This window comes from Strigops habroptila, chromosome 3 (genome assembly GCF_004027225.2).
Source record: "Strigops habroptila isolate Jane chromosome 3, bStrHab1.2.pri, whole genome shotgun sequence".
NCBI classification, from domain to species: domain Eukaryota; kingdom Metazoa; phylum Chordata; class Aves; order Psittaciformes; family Psittacidae; genus Strigops; species Strigops habroptila.
The window spans coordinates 53,555,309-53,582,499 of record NC_044279.2 but is presented as its reverse complement, the minus strand read 5'-3'; the positions used below and the strand labels follow the sequence as shown (position 1 = coordinate 53,582,499).

Here is a 27,191-nt window from a genome sequence, read left to right as displayed (position 1 = left end):
GCGCCCCCTCAGCGCGGGTGCGAACTACAGGCAGTAAGATGGCGGAGGCACGACACAAAGCACGACCGTACAGCACTTTCCGCTCCTCCTCTGCCTTCCGCCCCGCTCTGTGGGGCCATAAGCTCACTGCTGCGGTTTCGTCACGCCCCTGAAGCCTCACTGAGCTCGGGCCCTCCCCTTCCCTCGCCGACCGCTGCCCTGCCCGCTCCCGTCCTCCTTGAGGGCGGGGAACTGCTCCGGTTCGCCTTTCCAGCTGGCGTGGCCCGGGCCGGCTACTGTCGTGCCGGCGGGTTGGCTGGGGGGGGGGGGGTTGCGCGGCAGGCCCGAAGATGGCGGCGGTCGGTGCGGCGGTGCGGGCCGGTTGTTGGGCCATGCTGTCCCGGTGCCGCGGCAGGGTGGCGGTCGCGCCTCGCTTCGGAGCCGCGGCTTATTCTTCCGCGCCTGCAGTGAGCAGCAAGGAAGGGCAGCAGAGGGAAGGTGAGAGCAGCCCAGCACACTCTGCGGTGGCGGTAGGAGTGCAGCCGTACGGGGCGGGGGGCTCCAGGCTGGGGGGTTCCGGGAGCGGGCGGCGAGCTCAGGCCCGTGGTCCTCCTTCCTTCCCGGCTGCAGGCTGCTCTGTTTAAGGCGTTTTGTTTGCAATTTTTTGGAGGTTTTTTGGTTTGGTTTTTTTTCTCCTCTAAAGTCTTTTATGATAAAAGTTAACAGATTTTGGTAGTGCAAATGTTGTGAATAGTCTGAAGACAGAAGTGAGCAAATTAGTGTTTGCTAGACACTGGTAGATTCAAAGAATCATAGAATGGAAGGGACCTTAAAGATCATCTAGTTCCAACCTCCTGCCACAGGCAGGGACACTTTCCACTAGACGAGGTTACTCCAAGCCCCGTCCAACCTGGCCTTGAACACTGCCAGGGATGGGGCAGCCACAGCTTCTCTGGGCAACCTGTGCCAGCGCCTCACCACCCTCACAGGGAAGAATTTCTTCCTAATATCTAATCTAAATCTCCCCCGTATCAGTTTAAAGTCATTCCCCCTTGTCCTGTCCCTACATGTTCTTGTAAAAAGTCCCTCTCCAGATTTCTTGTGGTCCCCCTTTAGGCACTGGAAGCTGCTCTAAGGTTTCCCTGGAGCCTTCTCTTCTCCTGGCTGGAAAACCCCAGCTCTCTTGGCCTGTCTCCATAGGAGAAGTGCTCCAGCCCTTGGAGCATCTTCTTGGCCTCCTCTGGACTTGCTCCAACAGGTCTTGTGTTGGGGGTCCTGGAGGTGGGCAGTCAGGATTACAGTGGTACAATGGACCTGCAGCACATTGCCTGTTTTTTAGGTATTGGAAATAAGAACTTCACAGTTTGTTATGGGATGTGCACTTGCGTTAAACATTTGATGTCATGCCTGGCCTCAAGCTGAGCTGTTCAGGGGGTTCTGAGTGCAAATGGAAACTTGTTTGACAGGGTTGTAGCAGTATTTTTGCCAAGGCTGGGTGGGCATTTGTCATCTGCAGATTCAGGAGCAGGCTAGGTTGCAGAAAGGGCCTGTAAGTGATGTCTGATGTTGGAGGATATGGCAGTGCAGAAGTAAAATGTTTCTTGCCCTGAAATTGTAGATGTTTGTAACAGAAATAATAAGATTGATATGAATGAAGTGTGTCTCTTTGTGAAAGCACAGCAAAAATGGCAGATCAAGGGGTAAAAGAATTCTGTGTATCAGTTATTACAGAGCCCCATGTGTATTCTTCAGTTTACATTTTTATATAGCAAGAAGAGGAGGAACAGAATTGTATCTATGAAATACCTAGACGAGGAAAACAAAATAACTGTGAAATTCACAAGTCTTTCCAAGGCTTATGTGGGGCAGAAGTAAAGTCAAATTAATGGGGCAAAAAGAACCCAAACATCCACTCCTAAATCCCATTCAGTGTTTTTGCTGAATACATACTTTATTGTAATGTAGCAATAATTAAAAAACAAACAAATCCCAAGCTGAAACAGGACACTTAAAAATAATTGTAATCAGATCCACCTTTGCTTGTCTGATTATTATAAAGACCACATTGTTCTGGTGGTGTTTTTTTGGAGGGGGAAGCTGTGAAAGTGTTTAAGAGAGAGTTTAATAGTTTGTATTGAAAATGTTTCTATTTTTTTCAGCTTCAGCAAGGAGAAGAGGCAGGACATCACAGTTCATAAGACCAGTAAGCACTGAAACTGTTTGCAGTTAACTTGGGTGTCTGAAAAAGTTTCCTAAGCTCTATGTCTTAACAGTTTGTACAGAAACTGCTTCTGCAGTCAAAACCTGGTGAAACAATCCACTGTGACTATTCCAGAGCAAGCACCTCACTTCTTGAATCTCCCAGCTGTTTTCAGTCCATGTTCTTATAAAGGCGCAAAACCATTAACAGTAACAAGCTAACAGTTAGCCTGTATTGACACTGTGTACTGCAGATCTTAAAAGTAACTTAAAGTTGCCTTTAAAATAAAACCAGACATTTCAATATTGGTTTTAGTTTGATTTTACAGGACTTGTAGTGGTTGCTTTCTGGCATAATTAAAAAACCCCTGGTTTTGTGCATAAGTGAAATTGTTCTTTAAAAGTAGAATTAAAATTGATACCTGAATGTTTAATCACTGGGAATTTTCTTATTTATTCCACACATAAATTTCAAAAGTAGTGTATTAGGTATTATGATTTTTAAAGGCAAATAGTAAACGTGGACCTGGCACGTAGTAAATGTATGTACTTCTTTCTAAGCATTTCTGAAATAAAATGCAACTGAAGATTGGGAAAGACCTGCTGTCTCTTACAAATTCCTTTACAGACGAACACTAACTTTTGATGTAAAGGTGTCTTGAAATTTCTAGCTGTGGAAATTTATTCCTGAAATAACTGGGGGGGGTGTTGCTCCTGCTTGGTTTCACGAAACAGTGTCTCTCATCAGACTTTTCTAATTTTCAATTTATTAGCATATACCTCCCAGAACTGAGAAGATGGCTGTTGATCAGGACTGGACCAGTGTTTATCCAACAGCAGCTGTGTTTAAATCTGCCTCTGTGCCTCTCCCAATTCGAATGGGTTACCCAGTGAAGAGAGGTGTACCTCCACCAAAAGAAGGCAACTTAGAACTTATGAAGGTAAGACATATGTCATTGATATGTGCCTTTAAATTTATTATTCTTTAAGACTGCACTGCCCTATTTGTATTAGATGCTGTTTTCTATTATTAAATAGGATAATACTCTATTTAATTTCTAAAATAAATGGTAACAAATACAAGTGTACTTAATGAACCAAATCAGGAGAGTTTTTTAGGATTATCATGCCTGTACTTATGTAATGGGGCCAACTTAAGTCCTTTGCTAAATCAGACTGGAGAAGAGTCATCTTATCTGAATATCTTATTAAGGGTATTGTATTGCCTTAACAAAAGTTAAAAGTGTAATCAGATTTCAGTAATGCCCATTTAGTTATAAACAGACAAAAAGTTATTATTTTGGTAACTCTTAATGTATCTGTTTCAGATTCCCAATTTTTTGCATCTTACTCCTCCTGCAATTAAGAAACACTGTGCAGCTCTTAAAGGTGAGTTGTTTTTTATTGTTTACTGTTTTTTACAAACCATCTCTCAGAGTTTTAAGGCAATGCACAAAATGTTACAAAAATGTAACTATGTGTGGTGAAGAAGGTGAGACATGGTCCACCTCTGAAGCTGGTTATTTGTCAGGCTTTGGCTAGTGTTGTATGCTTGTTTGTTGCTGCATTGAGTCCTACAGGTGGTAGGCAGATAGGTCTTAGGAGGTTTTCAGCACACCAGTAAGACTTTAATTTTAGCTTTCCATTAGGCCCTACTTGTAGTGGAGAATTTATAGTTTAGTGGCTCAGTTCTCAGAAGGTTACCTGTTAAACCTATTAAACCAGGGTTCAATCCGTAGCCATTCCAGCATGCATTAAAAAAAATAATCTATTAATAAATGAAACCGCTGAGAGCAAGGTCTGCTGGGGAGATCCAGGATCTAGAGGAGACCAAGAGCATCTCTGCCAGCCAGCAAGCCAATAAGGAGAACCTAATGAGGAGGTTAGCCCAAGGAGAGGCACAAGGGGCAGGTACGAGATAGAGTCATAGAATCATTTAGGTTGGAAAAGACCTTAAAAATCATCAAGTCCAACTGTTAACCTAACACTGCCAAGTCCACCAATAAACCGTGTCTCGAAGTGCCACATCTACACGTCTTTTAAATACCTCCAGGGATGGTGGCTCAACCACTTCTCTGGGCAGCCTGTTCCAGTGCTCGACAACCTTTTTGATGAAGACATTTTTGCTAATATCCAATCTAAATCTCCCTTGGTGCAACTTGAGGCTCTTCCCTCTTGTCCTGTCACTTACTACTTGAGAACAGAGATCGGCATCCACTTTTCTTGCAACCTCCTTTCAGGTGGTTGTTGGAGTGATAAGATCTCCCCTTGGCCTGTATAATAAGAGATGAGAGGCCTGTCCTGAGTTGCGTGTAAGCAAATGCTTACAGCATAGGGAACAGGAAAATTTAGAAGTCACATAAATGCAGAGCAGAAGTTTGTATTATTGAGGTACAGGCAGGGATGACATGGAGGAGGAGCTAACTTGTACCCAAAAGCTCAGATGCAAAGCTTTGCCATGAGATGTGTAGCAAGCTAGTTAAGAGTTGGGATCAGAGGAGAAGCTGAAGAGGATGTCTTGGTGAGCATCTGCCACAGACTGCCTGGTTTAAAAAAGGAAGTGGATGAGCAAGTGAGAAAAGCCTCACAACTGCTTTGGTTTTCATGGGGAACTGCAGCCATGTCCACATCTGCTGGAAGGGTAATGGGATAGGATGGAAGCAATCTAGGAGATTTCTGTAGTGTGTTGCAGATAATTTTTTGATGCAGATGCTGGACAGACTGTCTATGGGAAGGCCTTGTGTTGCACACACCTGCAAATATGGAAAAGCTGATTGGAGATGTCAAGGTTGCTGTCAGCCTTAGTTGCAAAAAGATTGTGGAGTTTAAGATTTTGAGAGAAGTGAGGAAGGCAGGTAGGGTATTGAAGGCAATATCTTGATGCAGACAATTGATGAGTTGGCTAGGAGATGTGCTCTGGTGGATGATTTGTTCAGAAACAAGAAACAACTGGCGAAGTATGTGAAGGTTAGGGGCAGCCTTGGTAACAGTGGTCATAAAACTAGCATTTAAAATCCTGAGAGAAGTGAGCAAGACACAGTGGAACTATAGTCTGGACTTTGGGAGAGTGATTTTAGCTTATTCAGAAATCTGCTTGGCAAATCTCACAGGGGGCTCTCCTGGGGAGCAAACTGACCTATGAGAGCTGGTGGGTGCTTAAGTTCAACCTCTTCAAAAGAGTAAGAATGGTCCATACCATTGTGTGCAGAAAGTTTAGTGAATATGGCAGGACTGCATGGGTGTGCAGGGGACTCCAGAGTGACCTGAGATGCAAAAAGAAAGTACACAGAAAGTGGAAGCAGGGAAAGACTACCCAGGAGGAACAGATTTTTGCCTGACCATCTTTAAAAAGGGCTGGAAAGATGCAGGAAAATGCAGGTCAGTCAGCATCGCCATATTCCCTGGAAGGCTATGAAGCAAACCTTCCTGGAAGCCATTTCCCAGCACACAAAAACATGCTTTGTAACAACCTGGGTAACAGTAGAGAGCACAAATTCAGCATGTGTTCTGATAATAACAAACTGGGGAGGAACAAATGATACACTGAAGAGCAGAGCCGCCATTCAGAGGGATGTCAACAGGCAAGAAAAAAACCCACTGCAGGGACCCTCATGAAGTTAAAGGCAACTGCAGAGACCTCCGTCTGGGATGGAATGACAGTATAAGCATGGGAAGGGGGCAGACAGCTAGAAAGAAGCATTGCGGAAGAGGCCTTGTGGGCATTTTAAAGTTCAGCATGAGTCACTAGTGTGCCCTTGTGGCAAGGAAAGCTAACTACGTACTGGATTTTGTTAACAAGAGTGTAGCCTCCACATTGAGAAAATTCTTTTTCGTCTGTGGAGTATTGCATCCAGTTCTGAGATCCCCAGTAGAAGAAGGATATGGACCTGGTAGAGCAGGGCCACACAAATGACCAGAGGCATGGGACACCTCGCCTGTGAAGAAAGGCTGAGAAAGCTGTGGTTTTTCAGCCTGGAGAAAAGAAGGCTCCAAGAGAACCTTATTGTTGCCTTTCAGTGTATAAAGGGGGCTTATAAGAAAGATGGGGAGGGACTTTTTACCAAGGCCTGTGGTGACAGGACAAAGGGCAATGATTTTAAGCTGGAAGAGGGTAGATATTTAGACTGGACATAAGAAAGGCATTTTTTACAGTGATGGTGGTGAGACATTGGAAGACCTTACCCAGAGAAGCTGTGGATGCCCCATCATTGGATGTATTCAAGGCCAGGTTGGACAGGGCTTTGAGCAGCCTGATATAGTGAAAGATGTCCTTGGCTGTGGTAGTGGGGTTGGACATAGTGATCTTGAAAGTCCCTTCCAACCCTAGCCATTCTGTGATTCTGTTTGGCAATTGCGAGACTGCATCTGGAGTACTGTGTCGTATTTGGGGGAACAAAGACAGACATTGAAATACTGGAGCAAGTCTAGCAGAGACCCTGCCATTATCTAAATGAGTATGGTTTCTATAAATGGAACTTTTTAAAACATGCATTGCAATAAATTTGAAAAAACCTCAAACAAACGAACAGGTATTACTTGGAGTGTTTTCTCTTTATTATACAGATTTCTGCACTGAATGGCCAAGTGCTTTGGACAGTGACGAGAAATGTGAACAGCATTTTCCTATTGAAATTGAAACAATAGATTATGTTTCTTCAGGGACATCTATTCGTAATCCCAAAGCAAGAGTGGTGACTTTAAGAGTAAGTAGTATTTTTGGTAAACAGCCATTTTTATTCCCCCCCCCCCCCCCCCCCCGAAAACTCAGGTGCAAGTATGATGTTGTAAGGAAATGAGGGAAATGGTTTACTGAATGTCTGAATAAAAAGCAGTGGATTTCCTTAAGCATGTTAGAACTGAGGTTGTAAGGTTATGGATGTGTGTTTATAAATGAAGACTAAGCTCTGATATAAACAAAATATTGCAGCTTCTGAAGTATCTATTTATAGATGAGTGTGTAAATGTCTTTGTACCTCAGTGTCTTGCTTAGACTCATTCCTAATTTATAGACTCCAGAAGTGCGTAGGTATTGAAAGGTGGGTCATATGAATGTGGCGCTATTAGTAAGTATTGAGTTGGCAAGCCTCCAGGCATCAGTATGTATGCAGTAGGAGAGGCAGCCTTCTAATCATAGAATCATGGGATACTTGAGGTTGTAAGGGAGCTCAGGAGTTTTCTAGTCTGACCTTCCGCTCAAAGTAAGGTAGGTATGAGATCAGACCAGGTTACCTGGGACTTTATCCAGTTGCGTCTTGAAAACCTTCAAGGCTGGAGATGGTAAAACCTCTCCGGACAACCTGATCCAGTGCTTGCCTGTCCTCATGGTAGTAAAGTTAGGATATGCTGTGGAGTTGAATGTGTTTTTGAGATGAGATTTGAGCCTACCTTAAGAGCAGCAGCAGTAGTGTGGTCAGTGATAGTTGTGTTCTTACTCTGTCAGTATAGAAGTTCAAATACTGCATGATGCCACATGCTCGTAACACTGATACAACGTCTAATCATGGTGACTTTGAACTGTAATAGTTCATTTTGTCTGTAGGAGTCTTCACTTTCCCTTTATGTTGTGAAACCTTTGGGGCTGAAATTTAATTTAGTCTGTCATTGACTTAAATAGGTATTTCACACCACTGTTAGCAGTAACTTCACCATCCCCTTGTAGTCATTGCATGCTAGACTTCAGCCTTTCTAGTTTTGTCTCCTAATTCAGATCCATGGTCAGGAGCAAGTTTTCACAAATTTGTATGCAAATTAGTAAGAGACTACTATTAGGTCCTCATGTTTTTAATATGCCTTAGCAACTCTCACTTAATAGAAACTCATGTTTCCAATATCATGTATGTTTAGACTGTTAAGGTTCTCGACCTTCTTATTTGCTATCGTGTAAACAGATAGGTAAAACCAGCTTGTTTTACTTTTCATACTTGCTAGTGCACATAGAAACTAGCTTCAGACTAACTTAGTGGGGTTTTTTTTTGGTTTTGTTGCCCTTTTTTTTTTTTTTTTCTTTTTCAAATAAATAGTAGTTCTTTGTATATCTTGTATTTGTAGGTTTCCTGGTATTGGAACAGAAGACAAGCCATTCACATTATTGTTTGATTAACTTTGTATTGTTAACTGTGTGCATCTTTGCAAACTTCTAATTAACTCCTAATAATGATTTTGAGGATTCTCATTTGATGTCTCTTGAACTGATGTCTGTCTTCCTCTTTTGGATGCTTGTAATAAAGATCTTTGGTATATCTTAGTATTAACTTTACTGATCTGTATTTTGGAAAAAAAAAAAACCCAACCCTAAAAAAGATTTATTATTTCCATATGAAGTACATATAAATATGAAATACAGCTTAAAACTAAACTGACAGCTCTTTTTTTGCTCTGAAGAAAAGTTTGAGTAGAAATATTCTCCCCCAGCCACTCTGGCGTTTGGATGAAAAGAAATCTATTGTTTGAATATTCATATTATACTTGCCTTGTGTTAATATTTCTGATATGATACAATCAGAAGAAATTCTGCAAATGCATATTTAATAGCTCTTGATCAAAGATGTGTCTGACTATCTCAAAATATTTTCAGGGTGCAAAGATTGGATTTATCCAAGCAATTAAAGGTGTTTTCTCTTGTACTTGAAGGTTAAACTTTCTAACTTGAATTTGGATGACCATGCAAAGAAGAAGCTCATTAAACTTGTAGGAGAGCGGTACTGTAAGGATACAGATATCCTCACAATTATAACAGACAGGTATGGTTACACAAAAGAAAGAACATGCCGGTAGCAATGGTCACAGTATAGAAGGGGCTGGGTGTCTTCCAGTAATACCAGTTATTCTTGGAAAATTATTACACTTTTAAGGCTAAAATATGGCTTAAACGTACCAGTGCTCCTGTTAACTGTTAAAATTGTAATGGACAAATTACACAAGGTCAAACCTAATATTTGTTACATATTGTTAGTTATTGACGCTCTGTATTTTGAAGTCTCAAATGTTATTTTAAAGTAGTTGTCATGTTTCCCAACAGAACCAGTAGGTTTTAACAATGATCTGAAGTTTCAGGCAAGAAAAATTACATTGGTGACCAGGTATTTCTCAGTGTTTAGATATTCTAGATATAAACAAATCACTGTAGTTATTTACAGTTATGTGCAGACGGCTGCATTGGAGAAACATGTTTCATATGTTGAATTCTGAAGTGTTTAAGAGAATACATATGTATTCCTAAATTCACACTACACCTTCATTCACAGCTGCTCTCAGGAAGAATATTTTGGTAGTCTTTTCTGTTTGCATGTTTTTATTAGAATTCTTCTTCCCCTCTTGAATTTCCTGTCCTTCAGTATGACGTACTGTTTTATTCTACACAAAATCAATACAAAATGGATAATATTGTGCACAGCTTTTCTGACTAGACTTGGAAATCTGTATAGTTTACAGGGCCACTTGTGCTACCAACCAGTTTCATTTCCCTAGCACAACTTATTTTGTGGCTGAAAGGAGCTTACCCTCTAGAGCATCTGTGAATGGCCTCATGCTGTGTTCCAGAAGAAATTCTTAACATGCCTGTTGATATTTCACTTTATTTTTAGTATATTCTGAAGCCCAACCTCTGAGTGGTATCTATATCTTCAATATAGGATTTTCCAGGCTGGTATTTAGATTGCTTTTAAATGCAAGTCAAAAGCTGGAGTGCTTTTTGAACTGTATTTGTTAGAATAGTCATAGTCCATAGTCATTCAGATGAGTGATTTTTAGAGTGTCTTAGATGTAATCTCACATGATGCAGTTTGTTGTGTATCAAAAGGTAGGGGGGAAGGGAGGAGTAAAGGAGCTTGCAGGAAGAGATGAGTGTGAGAAATAGACAGGAGGTTATGGTTGGTCAGCATGAGGAAGAGATTACTTGTCATCAAATTCTTAGCAGAAGGTTTTGATGACTAATTTTAAGAAAAACACTGGTTTTGCAGGACTGTGTCTTATCCCAACAGAATTTACTGGTGATCTTGTTTTGACTTACAGCTACATTGATGGGAACTTTTCTTCTTAAATTGTTGGCTAGGTCTGTTCTGAACTGTATTTCATAGCTGTTTTCACCAGTCATACTCCTTCCTTCAGATCTGGAGGAAAAAAATAAATCCTGTTTTAAGGGAGTTCAGACTTAACATATGTTAGATTCCACTTTGGCACAGAGGGTAAAGAAGTTTTTAACATTTCCTGAAGATCTGTAAATTCTTGCATTTTGTTAAGCTTCTCTGCTGACCTGCAGATGCCTGTTCCTCTTTGTTCTTAATACTCATGCCTTCATGATGTTATTCTCTATTATGTGTAATTCAGAAATGCATGTGAATCAAACACAAACTTCCCTAAGCTTCCCTACATTCAAACTTAGAAATTTTAATGTTAACATTTCATTCAAAAGTGGCTTGATTTCAAAAAGACCAGCTTTGTTTTTGAACTTCCAGGTGTCCGCTAAGAAGACAGAACTATGATTATGGCATACACCTCCTCACAGTTTTGTACCATGAATCCTGGGTAAGCAGTTGTGAATAACTCTTGCTCTTTAATGCACATGCATGCTCTCTCATAAGTTATAAAAAGTTCCATGACTGTGTGTAGCTTAAATTATCTTAGATTCTTTTCCTCTTCCACCTTACTTTTTTTCAAATTTAACCAAGCTAAGTTGCTTATGTTTGAATCTCAATTCTCCAGTCAGCTTAGGGTGCATTTCTTCTAACTTCACAAATGCTATCCTGTTTGTATACATAGTTTGCCTATTTTCAGAAGTTCTGTAGTTTTTGACCTTAATATGAGATTCTTTCCCAATACTTTGTTTCTCACAACAACGAGCCTAAAACTGACCCTGAGCCTAACGGCAAATGCCCTAATTCTCAGGATTCCTAAATATAGCCAGCATGCTGGGCTGCCTATGCACAATATTCAAATATGAATTAAGTGCATCCAGAGAAATGGTATACTCTGTGATTGTCACCTGTTATCTGTGTGCTTTCAGACCATGTTTGAGGATGAAAACAAGTCTATTCCAAAGAAGCAGAGGGGTATGTTACCAGCTTTAGAGCTATGAAAGCCAACAGACAGAACAGTATTTACATTTTGCCTGATTCCAAACTCTTACCTGTTAATTAGAATCTGTCTTGGGCTGCAGTAAATCATGGCTGTAACTTGGAAGTATTCTGCTTTGTTTAAATGTAATACTTTATTAGTCACATTAGATATATATAATATAATAAATATATATAATAAAGTAGTACTTTTTTAGGCACACATAGAGACAGACAATGAAAGCCTTCATCATCAGTATATTTCCATAGAAGTACACTTTTAACTAAATTGTAGCTGATTAGGTACTAAAATTCAGACTTCCTGTTTTCAGTTGTTCTATAGTATTTCAGTTAAATCTCCATATTTAGCATTTTTATGAATTTTAGTGTTCTTGGTTTTGATTTTTGCAGTGATGACATAAAAAGCATCAGGAGGATGAGCTATATTTCTATTTCACTGGAAGTTGCTTTGAAGAGTACATTTTGTAATTGTAGAACGCATCAAATTAAATTCAGGTTGTACTAACATCTTAAAAGATACATTTACTTGAGATTTCAAGTGCTTTGTTCACGTGGATATTTTTCTCCTGAAGAGCATTACATTGCATTACAAAATCTTAAAGTAATGCCAGATCAGTTTCCAGTATTAAGCAATGACAAGAGAGCTAGACACTGCTCGCTTTATTAATTCCAGATGAACACCACATCTGTCCTTTGCTCTGGCATTACTTAGTGATGGAAGGCAGGGCTATGTGATATTGCTATGTTCGTGTTCAGTGTGTATTGAATATGCACAAGTCTCTTGCTCTTTTGTTACCTTTCATCTTCCATGTTAATATTTGATGAGTTCATCAATCACTTGTAATGGTCTTTGATTCCCATGAAAACTTAATGGTCTCCTGAGACATTGTAAGTTTCCGCCACATGGGTCGTGTACATTCGACTTCATCTGGATCTACGGATGTGTTCCTGGAATCCGGCTTACAATAGATCATCTCTATAATGGCTGATTCCCTCAGGGACTGGATGCCTTTCTCTATCGTGGTCCAGTTGGCTGAGCGATTCGTAATATCATCTTTGTAGGGAAACCTTTCCTTCACAGCTGCCAGGAGCCGCCTCCAAAGACTGAGGGCTCGCTTCTCTCTTGCAATCGCTTTGTCAATTCCTCCTTCCTTAGCAAGTGATCCCAGCTGCTTGGCTTCCCTACCTTCTAGTTCATGACCGTCGGCCCCATTGTCCCAGCACCGGAGCAACCAGGTGACAATGTGCTCCCCTGGAAGACGGGTGAAATCTTTTCGCATATTCCGTAGTTCGGTTGAGGTCCAGGGTCGAGAAGTGACCTCTTCTTCCTCTTCCTCTGACCCACGTAGTAGTAACTCTTGTTCAGGTGCTGTTGCATATAGTAATGGCACTGGGTCTTCATCTTTCTTCGCTTCGCGGGTTGCTCTTTGTGCCTTTCGTCTGCTTTTGCTTACAGGGGCAACAGACATTGTCACAAACTGGACATTTGGTTTAGCTGCAGTGTTTGTCACTGTGGTTGGAGTGGCTGCAGTGTCTGCCACTAGGATTGGAGTGGTTGCAATGTCTATTGCTGGGGTTGGTGCAGCTGTTGTGCTTGGGAGTTGAGTAACACCAACAGCTGCATTATCTGTTGCTGTCGGGGTTTGAGTAGCTACTGTGCTTGTCACTGGGGTTGGTGTAGCTGCAGTGCTTGGAGTAGCCATATTGTCTGTTGCTGTCAGGGTTTGAATAGCTACTGTGCATGTCACTGGGGTTGGTGTAGCTGTGGTGCTTGGAGTAGCTATATTGTCTGTTGCTGTCGGGGTTTGAGTAGCTACTGTGCTTGTCACTGGGGTTGGTGTGGCTGTGGTGCTTGGAGTAGCCACATTGTCTGTTGCTGTCGGGGTTTGAGTAGCTGTTGTGCTTGTCACTGGGGTTGGTGTAACTGCTGTATTTGAAGTTGGAGTAGTTGCGTTGTCTGTTGTGGTCAGGGTTTGAGTAGCTGTTGTGCTTGTCACTGGGGTTGATGTAGCTGCTGTACTTGGAGTAGCTGTGTTGACTGTTGTGGTCAGGGTCTGAGTAGCTGCTGTGCTTGTAGTTGGCATAGCTGCGTTGTCTGTTGCTTTGCCATCAGATCCAGAGACATTTTTTTCCCTTTGAAGGTGCTGGATAGTGTTGAGCAGGGCTCTGTAGGCATAGGCCAAGCCCCAGCATGTTGCCAAAATTTGTCCCTCTCTGGTATAACCAGGACGACAGCACACCTCGTTTAAGTGTTTTACTAGTTTTTCCGGATGTTGCACTTGTTCAGTGGTGACGTTCCAAAGCACTGGAGGGGCCCACTGGCCTAGGTACTTGCCCATACTATCCCACACACCCTGCCACTCATAACTGTCCAGCCTCAGGGAAAATCTCCTGGTGGTCCTCCTATATCGTCGTCTAACCCTAGACCAGATTCGAACCTGATACTGCTGAATTTTTGACATTAAACGAAATAGGATGTTCCTACGACGGGATGGCCGTGGGTAAAACACACTCCGTATGTTTGCCAACATGCTGATCCCCAGCACAATCAGCAGGCAGGTTTCAAGGGTACTCAAAGGCCATCTAAAACCTTCAGAACTCTCAATTGCTGTTGCAAATAGGCTGGTGGGGGAACGGGGGGTGAAAGAGAATGCTTCCTTCGTAAGTTTACCCCCCGAGGAGAAAAAAAAAGATATGCAATTGCTAAAATATTTCATTATATACCTCCCAATGTATAGTGGTGATGGCCACGCTGGAAGCACAAACCAGACCAGTTTCATGATCAATGAGTCTATTGTATTACAAGTCATTACCATGAAGTACAGTGAAACAAGAACCTTAGCCCAGGCCCCCCAGCCGATAAACGCTAAAACAGCAAATAGTGGCTGTAAGTAAGGTACAACATGCTGAAACTCTGAGATCAAGCGCAACACGTCTGAGAGCCAAATAATCACCATTGTGACGAGTAGTAACAATGAATGCTTATCACAAATATGATTAAACACACTCTGGTCAGATCTGTCGTTATCTCAACCTTTCGAGCCCCACGTTGGGCGCCAAAAAGAACTGTCGTGGTTTGAGCCCAGCCGGTAACTCAGAACCACACAGCCGCTCGCTCACTCCCCCCCCCCCCCTTCTTCCTCCCCCCGCTCCCGGAGGGATGGGGAGGAGAATGGGAAGAATGTAACTCCCACGGGTTGAGATAAGAGCAGTCCTGCAACTAAGGTATAACACAAAACCACTACTGCTACCACCAATGATAATAATGATTAGTGAAATAACAAGGGGAGAGGATACAATTGCTCACCACCCGCCGACCGATACCCAGCCCGACCCGAGCAGTGATCTGGGCCTTCCGGGTAACTCCCCCCGGTTTATATACTGGGCATGACGTGCTGTGGTATGGAATACCCCTTTGGCTAGTTTGGGTCAGGTGTCCTGTCTCTGCTTCCTCCCGGCTTCCCCTCCTCCCTGGCAAAGCATGAGACTGAGAAAGTCCTTGGTTGGAATAAACATTACTTAGCAACAACTAAAAACATCAGTGTTATCAGCGTTGTTCCCAGACTGAAAGTTAAAAAACACAGCACTGCACCAGCTACTAAGCAGGAGAAAAATGACTGCTATAGCTGAACCCAGGACAGACATGACTTTTTAATTTTGTCTGACATGTTTTGTTTTGTGTGGTTTTTGTTTGCTTGTTTGGGTTTTTTTCCCATGATCAGTGGTAATGCCTTTTAATAACTTGCTGAAAGATAGTTTGATACATATTGTGAGCCATAAGCAAACAATGTATGGTTTATTTTAATTTGTACAAACTTTAATACTGGAGGGGGATGGATGGGAAATGGCCTTCCATGTAGGCAGTAGCATCAATGCTGTTTACAGAACTGATTGAAAGATTTGATGACTTTCCCAGCAGAGTAATGCCACACTGTTTTAATGCATGTGCATGATGGAATTCAAGAAAAAGATGAGGGCAGCGTTACATTCTTGCTATGTGAAAGCAAAGCTGACTGCATGTAAATTTTGCCCTCGGTCCTGAAAACTTTGCCTGCTGTTTCTCTTAAATATGGCATAACTCTATAATTTATGTTAATAATGGATTACTGAATTTCGTGAACCAGCAAAGATGTGAATATATAGAAGGAAAAATTGTATGCAGATACAAATTGGGAAATGTAGTTTCAAGTGTAACTATATTTTAATTGCTAGTGATGCATAATTTTATTAGTTACAAACTGGAGCATCCAAGTAGTTTAGGAATCTGAAACCTTTTTAAAAGAATGACAGTTCATTGTGGTTTTGTTGGGTATGTAGTGAACTATGAAGCTGTACGGAAAACTGGCAGCATATTGGTTGATTGATAGTATCTGCTTGGTAAGACAGCATGCTGTTTCTTGAGATGAATCTGAACAATGGGAGCAGTATTAATTAGGGGTCTACATATTGTGGTCTTGGTTCAAAATACTTGAATTACAGGTTGGCTAATGGGCTGCTAAAATCTAATAGAGAGCTCAATTTAGTTGAAGTTTTTATTAAGTACAGAGATGCATAAGAAGTGAGAAGCGTACCAGAGTGATGCATTTGGCACCTTAGCTTTCATAAATGCAGATAGATACCAGGCCCATGAGTTCAGTTATCGTTAAAAAATTCATATATTAAAACCTAAGAATGTACATTTATTTTCTTATTTTAAAATACTTGGAGATCTTTTGCATTTTTCATCCTGTTTAATAGTTTTCAGATTATAAATCAAATATTTGTGTTCTATTTGGGTTTAGAATGTGTTCAGTAGATATCTGACATGTGCAGTCTGGTAAGAATTGAACTTACCCTCTTTGGACTTTTTCTGTGATTCCTTTCAAATTACCCTTTAGGATTGTGCATGGATTGATTTAATCAATGAAAGGGTCAGATATTCTAGGTAGATTGTTAAACAGCAGCTCAATCGCTTGCATTTCTGCAGCCTTTAAACGGTGGTACTTCTTGAATGCTGGAACATCTTCTAAACCTGAATGTATTTTTACGTATTAAGTGGTTTTTAAAGAGTAAGAGTTTGCTGCCCTCAAGTGGTTAAAAAGATCATGAACAGATTTCTTTACACTCCTCAGAGTAATAGTTTATCACTAAAAAGTAAAAGTTCTGTTACAAGTTGAAAGCAGAAAGGAGAAACAAGTGGAGCAGGAAGTTAATTTCCCAATAAGGAAAATCATTCATAGTGATTATAAAAGGGACAAAAAGTTGCAAGTTGCAGCCACTTTTTTTGCTCCGATTCCACATGATTTTCAACATACACAAATGGAAGTCAGTGGAGAGTGGAGGATATTATTTTACATTACACAGCTGAGATCTTGAAAGATTAGTGAAAAGTCGCCCTTGCATTTTCTATTCTCCAGTGTGTTTCTTAAAGTAAAAGGTCTAATCTAACATACCAGGAATAACAGTGGAGTAATGCTGTACACGCACTTCTGAACTTTTGCTTTTTCTAGTAGTGTGGTTACGGGAGTCTGATGAAAAAGATTCAAGACTTAAAAAAACAGTAAGGAAGAAGGAATATAGAAGTAGGGATAAGTGGAAAGTGGCTACTGAATATGTACAGTAATAGCCAAGGGTGTGCTGGGTGCATCTCTTTGCACTGTGTTTGCATTGTAGACGTTAATAGTACTTGAAATGAAAGGACAGGGAAGTTGAAGCAGAAAGGGGAGGGAAGGAAAAAAACTGGAAGAATGGATAGAGTGGCACTAGAGGCTTTAGTAAAATTTATCTGTGAACCCCAAAGCTGTGTAGTTAGAAGGAATTTGAGGGAAGTGTCCCATATTTCTTTTGCATTCCTTTTTCAGTAGAGTATTCAACTGCACGGCATTGCTGGGGTGGGGAATCTGTGTATGCATGCAGCTCAATGAATATTTTTACATATCCATTGGTCATAATCCTAAAATACATTCTGTAGCTTTTCTCTAGACCAGTTAACACTTAAATTGTGTTGTCTTTTTTTCATCTATAGTCATTTTAAACAATTACGAGTAAGCATATTTCTTTTCACTTCAGGTTGTGCCAGTAGAACTTTGTAACAGTAGAATTTTGTAGTTTTCACCATAGCAGTTTACCTTGTAATTCAGCCTAAAATATGTGAAAGGATACGAGTCCACTTCTGAAACCTAAGCAGGTCTCTGGCTGCTTAGGTTTCAAAAGTATACTTTAACTTCATGTTCTGAACATTCAGGATGTTACAACACATGGGTTGCAGGGTTAAAATGGGAGGTGGAGGGAGAAAATCTGAAGTCTTGCTGAAACAACTCTCCCTGGGCAGAAGAAAATTCAAAGTTCATTGAATGAAAAGGAGGGCTGTAGCCTAGTGATTAGAGCATGTACCTGGGAGAGACAGATGTAGATCTCTGGGCACCTTTTAGTGTAACTGAAGAATGCTTAGTGTAAATCTCCTGACTTTGAGATTTTAGAATAATGAAGTGTGATATAATTATCCCCGTCCTACAATAGTGTTCTTTCTCAGCATGTCATTATATATGGTTTAAATAACACAAACTGAGGCTGAAGTAAGGGTGGTCTGTAAATGTTGTAATATAAACTTTGTTTTGAAGTATGTATTACATTTCATTTTGCACTCAGCAGTGCTCAAAATCTAACAGCCTGAGGCTTCATCATTAATGTGAATCAGAAAAGATAAAGCTAAGTGGCATAGTAGATGATAAATTTAATAAACATTCTCTGGTGATCTGAATTCAGACGTATAAAATCAAAGGAAAGAGTTTTGCTGACAGGGAATCTGCATTGTAGTGAAAAAAGGTTAAGCTTTTTTTGCTCCTGTTGCCTGGAACCACAAAGGATAAAACATTGAAGCAAAAGGTTGATTTCAAAATTGTCTTTAGCATTTCAGACTGTAGTAGGCTTTGTGCAGTACCTTATGTTTAAGCCCTGTGTTGCTTGAGAAACAAGACTCCTTTTTGAAGCATAAATATAATTTTTACAGGTGTTTAATTTTCAGTCTAAATGTCGGACTGAAATGAAGTCTTATCGGGCATAACAAAATGCCCCGTAAGATCAGAATCTTACAAACTGAGTTAGATAAATACCTTACTACAAATGACTGTCAGAAGCCTGGATTTTCTAGAAAATACATGCAGCCACTTCAGCCAGAGAAGTGGGGTGTTGTCCTTCATTTATAAAAAGGCAACCTAGATGATGTTGACTGCTGAGGGCAATTAAGTTGGTGACAGAACCACAGATTAAGCCTGTGAGTATGATTAAGTATGAGAGCATCTCTTACTTCCAATACTATTTTTTGAGGCAAAGCTCGCTCTTCTCTATCTATTCTCCTTTCTGTTTTGCATTTGTTCCTTACTGGAATGTTTAGTTGTCACAGTATTTCTTGTGACTCCCGGATGCTCTAGAGGCTTTATTTGCCCTGTGCCATTGCTGTATTTATTCCAGGCTGTATAGAGTTTGAAACCTGACTTGCAACTTAAAGGACTTTCCTTCTCCTGAAAAAAAAATCCCACTGAAATATTTGATTTTGCTAAACATAAACAGCATTAATTTTTGAAGTGTTCAAACCATTGACAAGAAAATTGACTCACGAGTCATGTTTTTAATTGCCTTGAAGATTTTTGTGTGCCACATACAAATTCTAGTTAAAATATTTTTTCCCCAAAGAAACAGCAGAGAACTGATTTATACTGTGTCAGCACTTCAGATTAAGCACTATAAAGGCTTGTAAACCTCAAAAAATAACTGGCTTAACCTGTAGCATAGAAGGTTTTATTTGAAACAAATCGATATGTGGTTTATGACATTAAAAAAAAAAAAGGATAATATTTGCATTAGGAAGTGTAAAAAAAAAAAAAATCTTCCAGGCCTCTTTAGTAATAGGTTTAGTTCCTTTGAATATATATGAAAAGTTTTCTGGTGATTTTTTTGTGGGTTTTTCCCCCCACCCTCCAGTTCTTACTGAAAGTTTTGGTAAGAGAAACAGTTGAAATTATCAGCTAAGTGTATCTTCAGCCAGGTTGGTTAATACTGAGATTCTGCCTAATGTGTGATAGAACGAAGCAATCATTTTTAGTGCATTCAATGAAGAAAAATACATTCTTGATTTCTAACCTTGTACACTAAGTGGGGGTTTTAGAAAAATGTCACACAGTGGCAAACTTGTATTTCCGTTTTCACAGGCACATTCTCATTTGTAACACACTTTGTGTAGTGTTCGCTAACATTTTAAATTTGCAGGGACAAAATGACTAACAAAACTTTGAGTGACGAAGACCTCATTTTTGAAGTTTCTTACATTGTCTCATTAGTTTTCTTCATAACACTTTAAATAAAGACTACAACAGTTGTAACATTTCCACTATTCAGTTCATAGGTGCTCGTCTACCTACAGTACTTTTTCAAATGAATATATAATTCCAGATTCACTTTTTCTCTTGTAATAAATCTAGTTGGAAAGGTATTTAAGTTTTGCTCAATACAGTCAGTTTGCAAATATCTGGTTTCTGTTCAGTTTCCTGTTTGTGATGTATGTCTGGACCTGTGTACAGTAGGATAACTTTTCATTTTGAGGCACGGCCACCAACATTGCAGCAATGGATACTGGCTTCTTGTAGCAGGGCTGAGGAATGGATTTTGAAATCTCCCCCTACTGTCAAATCCCTTCCTGCCTCCCTTTTCCCCAGAAGTCAGATTTTATTTTAAGATCAATTTTGACACACCATTCTACTGGGAATGATTCCAAGAAAGAAATACTGAAGAGTTTCTTTGACCTCCTTTAAAACCTTACTCTGTATCGCTCCAAAGAGAGAGGGGAAATCTTAATCTGTTTATCAGCATGCATCTCCAAAATCCTGTAAGTTAATGTGTGCAGAGAAGGATTTTCCTGAAGAGATAAATGTAATGTCATAACTGTAATTAGTTTTTATCTCTACTATAAAGGTGTTTAAAAGCCTCACAGTAATCTTTTGTTTGAACTTCAAACATGAGTTTGGTCCAGGGAGTGACCAGGGGCAATACCCATATTCCCCTTACTCTTGAGAAACCCTATCCCTGTGAGAGAAGCTTTTGCTTTAAAATCCTTTTGGAGTTTAGGAAAAAAATGTCTTGGATAGCCATTATGCACATAAACAAGGGATATGTAAACCAGGATGATGTAGTTAATTTAAAACTATCTAAATCTCCACATTGAATTGCAGTATTATTCAAACTTAGGAATACTTTGCTATACCTACTTGTTCCACTACTGTTTCAGCAAAACATGCTGTCCTTTATTTTTTTCCCCTCTAAAAATTGAATAAGGTTCTTTCACTTCTGTGTTGTATTGTGTCCAGGCTTTAATGTCAGTCATATGAGCCTTCTAGCAGTGTTAATCACTGTTTCTGACTAAACATTTGGACTTGGAGATTTAAAAGACAAGCGATTCCATTTACCAGGTGCAGCATGCAGCATTTGTTAAAGTATTTTTAAATTCAGATAGAGACACCCAAGCACACAGATGTGTAGGGAAAAAAATAACCTTAAGTCTTAATTAAAGATTATTAAATATTGTGGTTTGACTGCAGCAACCTTGTTACTAGTGGACAGAGTACTTTAAATGAAAAACAACCCCCAAACCCACTCCCATAAAACCCAAGCAAAAAGAAACCCAACCCTCCTGTGATTGCCAGGTCTATTTGGACTCTGCATAGCCTAGCTAAAAATTTACTTTAGAGCCCTTTCTGGCAGGGGATTTTAAAAAATAAAATCCATCTATCCATACAGTGTAAATGATTTACTATAATATTTCCTTGAACTCACTCCCAGATAAATATAATTTTTATTTAGATACGATTTCTACAACAACTGTAAGAAAAACTTGAGCACCAACAATATTTCAAATTGTGATTCTTATATAGTTGAAATAAGGATCCTCTGTTTATATCATTAAAGTACTGAATAATTATAAATATGTAAATAAGTATACAGTCTACAATATATAAAAATACAGATATATCTACAAAGCATATCTATTTGCTAAAGTACAATAAAAATTAAATATACAAAAGTAGTAGCTTATAACATTTGAAATATCTCTTAAGCAGACTGTGAAGCTAGAGGAAGGCCTGCTGAATTGGAGAAACTTTCAGAGATAAAATTTATAAAGAGCAACTGCAGAAGCCACGTATTTACAGGCACTGGGTTGATGTCTTCTGTGTTTAACTTCTCAAAGAATCAACTCAGTTGGAAAAGACCTTTAAGATCATCAAGTCCAACCATCACCCCAGCACTGCCAAGGCCACCACTAAATCATATCACTAAGAGCCTTGTCTGCACTGTTTGTGGGCACTTCCAGGGACGGTGACTCCACCACTGCCCTGGGCAGCCTGTTCCAATGCCTGAGCACCCTCTCGGTGAAGAAATTGTTCCTAATATCCAATCTAAACCACCCTGGTGCAGCTTGAGGCCGTTACCTTTTGTCCTATCACTGGTTACCTGGGAGGAGAGACCGACCCCCACCTCGCTCCATCCTCCTTTCAGGTAGTTGTAAAGAGTGATAAGGTCCCCCTGAGCCTTCTTTTATCTAGATTAAATAACCCCAGTATCCTGTCTACTATTACTAATTAGCTAAAAATTAGCACCTTGCAGATAGAGATTCTTTTGAGGAGCAGTTTGTTTTGCAGGAAGAGGAAATAGATTGATTGGTGGTGCTTTTCCTTATGAGTCACAATTAAAATATTTCCCAAATGATGAAGGATTGCTGTCCCTCATCATCGGTTACTTGGTATGAGCTGTCTTGACTCGCATCTTATAGCCAATGTAAACGTATCAAAATAATATGCTAGGGACATAATAGCTAGGTGGCTACTTCCAAAGCTTGAGCATTTAGGGTCATTTAAAATTATTACTTTTACAAGATTTGTCATTATTCATTATGTCTAGTCTATAAGCTTTTTTTCCTATTCTGACTCAGCTAGAAGATATGTTTGCCAGATACATAAAGAGCTTGGTAAGTGGGAGGAAAGAAACTCATTCTGTACACAGAAGATGTATGGCATACAGGCACCTTTTGAACTTTGTTTGAGGCTTGAGTTACAAGCCCGGTACTTCAGAGGAGGGGAAATATCTTCCACAACGAATGTAATTTTTAAAGTGAATTGGTACAGAGATAAGTTTCCTCCAATTATTGTAGCTTTGTTTCAGTCTTGACTAGTTTTTAAGACAATGTATATTTTCTTTCAGAAAACTGAGATGTGGGAGAGTGAGAAGGCTGAGGAAGACATGGAAGAGTATACTTGGGAAAATAGCCGCTCTCAGAAAAATGCCTTGGATACCCTACTTCGAATAAAAGCCTCAGAGAATGTCAGTAATGTATCTAAGGAAGAGCTTCTTGCATCTGAAGTGGTTAAAAATTACAGAAACTCTGTAATTGCACTTAAAAATGAAGGTGAAACAGAAAATAATATGTCTCAGTATAAGGAATCTGTGAAGAAACTATTGAATATACAAGCATTACCATGAGAGTGGACTCTGCAGGTATACTTGATTGTTACGGAAATATTAAACTACTAGGTTAATATTCCTGTATGATATGGTTATATATTTATCCAGAACCTTAATCAAAAATATGAAACTTTATGAAGAATTAATTTCAATAGTAATCAGATTTTTCATTACCACTGGACTTTCTTGTAAACATGAAATTTTCTTGTCCATGAATCTTGTTCTTTGAATAAAGTATGTTTTGAGTCATATTGGTGACTTAAACATTCTATTCTGTGCTTTCTTAGTTTGGGAGATCCTGGCTCAGACCTCAGCTTAATCACATTCTGACTTCTCACACAACTACTTTTGGCATATAACTTAGAGCAACATGTCAAAAACAATGAAATTACTTAGGCTCCTAGTTCATTAATTAAGAGTCTGAAAGTTAAGAACTCTAAATTTTCTAAATGCTTTTCAAATGTCAGTCATTTTTCTCTGTCTGTACTCCCTACCTGTAAGATGAAGATACTATTGCCTAAGTAGCTTAACTCTTGGAGAGGTGTTGAAGCACGCTGAACAGTGTGAGGTTCTCTCAGCTGTCATCATAAACGCCAAGAAATACCCTAAGTAAAAATACCGGTCTCTAAAATGATGGAAAAAAATAAGGTAGTAAATGGGATGGTAGTGGGAAGGTGAACTAGCAGTTATTATCAGGATGCCAGAGTACATAGGAAAGGAAGACTGATGAGTGTTGCTGAAACTGAGAGCTGTTGATTAGTGAGACAAGTATATATATCTTAAATATGGAATGGACTAAGTCTTGGTACCCTGAGGCCTGATGAGTTGTCTCTTGAATGTACCTAGGCTCTTCAAGGAAAAACACATTTGTAGCACCCAGCTTACTGCTGTGAAGCAGACATAAGTAACTCTACTCTTGCTTTTATTGTACCTTCCTGGCTTACTAGGATTTCAGCTTAGAGAGAAAATCCTCATTTTCTGGAAGGGGCAGAGGGAGGTTTTATTCATCAGACTTGAAGATTCTGCTTACCTATAAAAGAAAGTGTATGGGGCCTTGCCAGCAACTCTTTGAGAGGAAAAAGTGTTAAGAATAAGTACATTGAAAACTGAAGGGAATTGATTTCTGCAGTGTTCTGTGTTGCTCAACTTACTGCTAGAGTTTCTCATTGTTTTGTGTTTACATGCCACCAAAGAGGGTATTTATTCCCATTTCCAAAACATTGTCCATTTTGGAAGTATTCTTAGGCAGAGATTGTTTTCATATGGCAGGAGACTGAGTTAATGCAACTTTTTACTCCTTATGAGAATTTGCATGAGCTGTAGCTAAGACTGAAAATGGTTATCCTGTAACCCCAACTTCACACTTACCAACTGGGTTACTTCATGGTCCTTCCTTCTAGAGCTGTATTAATGTGAACTTTAAGCAGAAGCTTAATACGGGGAGAGTTTTAGCTGTTATCAGCTTGTTCCTTTATTAAGGGATTATGAGGGTAATATTTAAAATTCTTGTTTGAAATAATACATGTGCAATTCCTAATCTTTTTTTTAACAGCCATGAAAACAAAATTACTGAGGAAATAGCTGCAGTTTGACTCAAGGACTGGTATGGATGGTGAAGTTGTGCCTGGCTTTATTCCAAAGGCAGTTTGGTTCTAGTACTGTACACATGAGAAATTTGTTTCCTTACTTAGCTTTGTCAGTGCTTGCATAAGGACTGGCATATTAGCAAGCATATGTAACTAACTTCTATTTTGCAGTGGCATGTCTTGTACCAGACTGTCATGTTTTAAGTAACCCAAAACCCCATAAGCTTGCTTTTCTCCGTAGAGTTGTCCTTAATGTACTCGGCACATACAAGCACCTGATAAAGTCTTCTCTGCAGTAGAGCACAACTCAGTTTTCCTTTGCTTTTCATACACTTTATGTGGACCTAAGGAGAATGCTGTATGAAAGTTGTAGTTAAAGTAACAATTTGACTTTACTAATAGTGGCTGGTAGAAAGAATAGCACAGCAAGGGAAAATATTTTTTCATGTGATTGTATTATCATTTCATTAGCTTCATAGCTAATTCATGGAAAACCTAAAATACACAACCAAGAGTTCCCTCTGAAGTGTTCAAGCCTAGCTTGTGTATGTTCTATAAATGTTTCAGGAAATACAGACAGGATAAAAGGTGGCTATCTCCTGAGTGTCTGACACTTGTAATATCTCTACCAACAACAGATGACACCTACTGGCTAAGAACAATGTTGGGACTAATTCACTGTGTTCCCTAACCATATCCAACAGTTATCATCAGAAATTAATTGTCAAAGATACCAGTTTTCCCATAGTATCTGGCTTCACGACCCTATGGCTGTAGAACACTTAGTCAGCTGGCCTTAGAAATATGCAAGAGTGACCTCCAACCTTGGTTTTCAATGTTGTCTTGTTGTCCTTGCTAAGAAACATGCAAGCAAAATTATAAACATTTATAACTCTACAAGCGCCCAATCCAGCTGCTAGAATCAAAAACAGTATAAAATTCAGAGTTACACTTCTGATTTTTACTAATGGTTTATGTGCTACAGTACAGAACTTGTGTAATGCACTGGACTGGATCAAAGGTATTTTGTATTTTGAGCTCTTATGTTGGATGTTTCTCTTTCTGGTTTTCTGCTTCTGCCTTTAAACTGTGTTTGAGGGTGACAGTATTTCTCTGTAATTATGTAGAATATCTAGAACACTGGGATCTTAACTCCAGTTGGAGTCTTCCCAACTGTAATGATGCATAATATACCATGTGTTTTTATGAACTATACACATTTTTATTTTCCTGTGTATTCTTGCAGACCATCTTACTGGAAATGTGCACTCAAGTTTAAAAATGGTTGAGTTAAGGAGTAATATTTTCAGGCTAAGCAGATGTACAGCACAGTAAGAAGTACATCCTTAGTAATGCTCACTAAGGATTTACTTCATGTACATTATAATGTAAATGCATGACTCTAAGGTGTGTATCCCTCTACATTCCTGCGTGTATGTACATTCTTGGCACGTGAAAGTGCTAACCTTACTATTAAATAGAAATGTAGATAGATGACAAATCAAGAAGCAGGCCAGCTTCCCTTATAAACATTTCAAGCAAGCTAGAGATCTTGTGCTTGGTCAAACTGGAAAAGAACTTGCTTTGTCAGCATTCTGGCTAATTTTTTGCATTTAGAAGCTATTGTAATCACTGGCATAAGATGTCTTTAGTAAACTGTGCTAGGAGTTGTGAATTGAAATGTTCAAAATTCTGAGTCTAAGCGTTGCTAAATAGTTTCTTGAGGTTTTTCCATGTTCTGTCACACTTTTGCCCTTTGAAGATGGGCTTTTGGACACTAAGCATAGTGCCAGATTAGATAAGGCGGCCTATACAGCGACATTAATTCAGTCCTTGACAAGGAGAGTACGTGTTACAACTACTTGTACTTCACCAAGCCCTAGGATCTGAACGTGACAGGCTGCATGTGAAGAGTTGGTAAACCCCTCCAGATAATCTTATGATCGTCCTAACTGGAGTTGACACTTTTTGCCCTGTTTTCAAGGCATTGTAGCATTGCTACAAGCACAAGGGATAAAAGATAGTTGTTTAACAAGGGATGTGCTGTCTGGACAAACCTATTTCTTCTTTTCCCTCATATTTAAAATGTATGTATTTATTTTTGTGTGACTCTCTTGGTCTGTAATAAAATAGTCCTGCTACTGTGCTTTACATAACCCTTTTCCTGCCTATTTTTTTCTCTATAAATCAACAAACCAAGAAGACTCTCCAGAACATGATCTCAGATTTAGTAATTTCATCCTGCCCCAGAATCATCTGTGCATAGGACACATACAAATTTTCACTTCAGTCTCATTTCCTTTTTCTGGTGAGTATTGAGGCTCTAGTTCCATTATATGATTCAGAACATAATACTGCGGGCAAGTATCAAACAGCATCAAAGTGCTATTAAGTACACTGTACAGTCACTAATTGAGATGAAGAAACCATGGACACCAGGGATGTCTCTTGAGTTGCTGTAGATCACACAACTGATGAATGATCAGATAGAAGTTACTTTTGAGAGTAAAAGCAGATGAAAAAAAACACCTGTTTGAAAGCAAATAGTATATTACCTATGACTTCTTCCCATTAAAACATTTGGTTTTGGCATGTTGGAGTATATTTCATCTAGTGAAAGGATTTCTTTGCTAGCCATTTCAGGGTCAGATCCATAAAGGTTACTCTAAGATGATGAACACATCACGAGACATACATTCTTTATTTACGTATCACCACATTAATTCTTTGATACAATATAGAGTACCTTGGTTCCTTTCTCCTAGTTCCTTTCCTTTTGGTGTTAAAAATCTGGAAAAGAATACCTGTCAACTAACTCACTCAGAAGAGCCCTTGGGGTCTCATCATTCTTCGTTGACGTTTTTAAGTT

The 27,191-nt window shown here is 39.5% G+C and overlaps 1 protein-coding gene across 2 annotated transcripts; it reads left to right on the top strand.

Moving 5' to 3' along the window:
- MRPS35 (mitochondrial ribosomal protein S35) lies at positions 1-26,475 on the top strand. 2 transcript variants are annotated; one of them, XM_030480034.1, is made up of 8 exons: positions 1-477; positions 2,139-2,182; positions 2,952-3,119; positions 3,507-3,567; positions 6,742-6,881; positions 8,809-8,918; positions 10,632-10,701; positions 22,476-26,475. In XM_030480034.1, exons 1-8 carry the CDS (start codon positions 330-332, stop codon positions 22,752-22,754), a joined length of 1,020 nt encoding a protein of 339 aa, XP_030335894.1. In that variant the 5' UTR covers positions 1-329; the 3' UTR covers positions 22,755-26,475. The 2 variants fall into 2 exon arrangements, with proteins under 2 accessions (XP_030335894.1, XP_030335895.1); XM_030480035.1 differs by lacking the exons at positions 8,809-8,918; positions 10,632-10,701 and having other exon boundaries at positions 53-477.
- Positions 26,476-27,191: the final 716 nt, after the last annotated feature.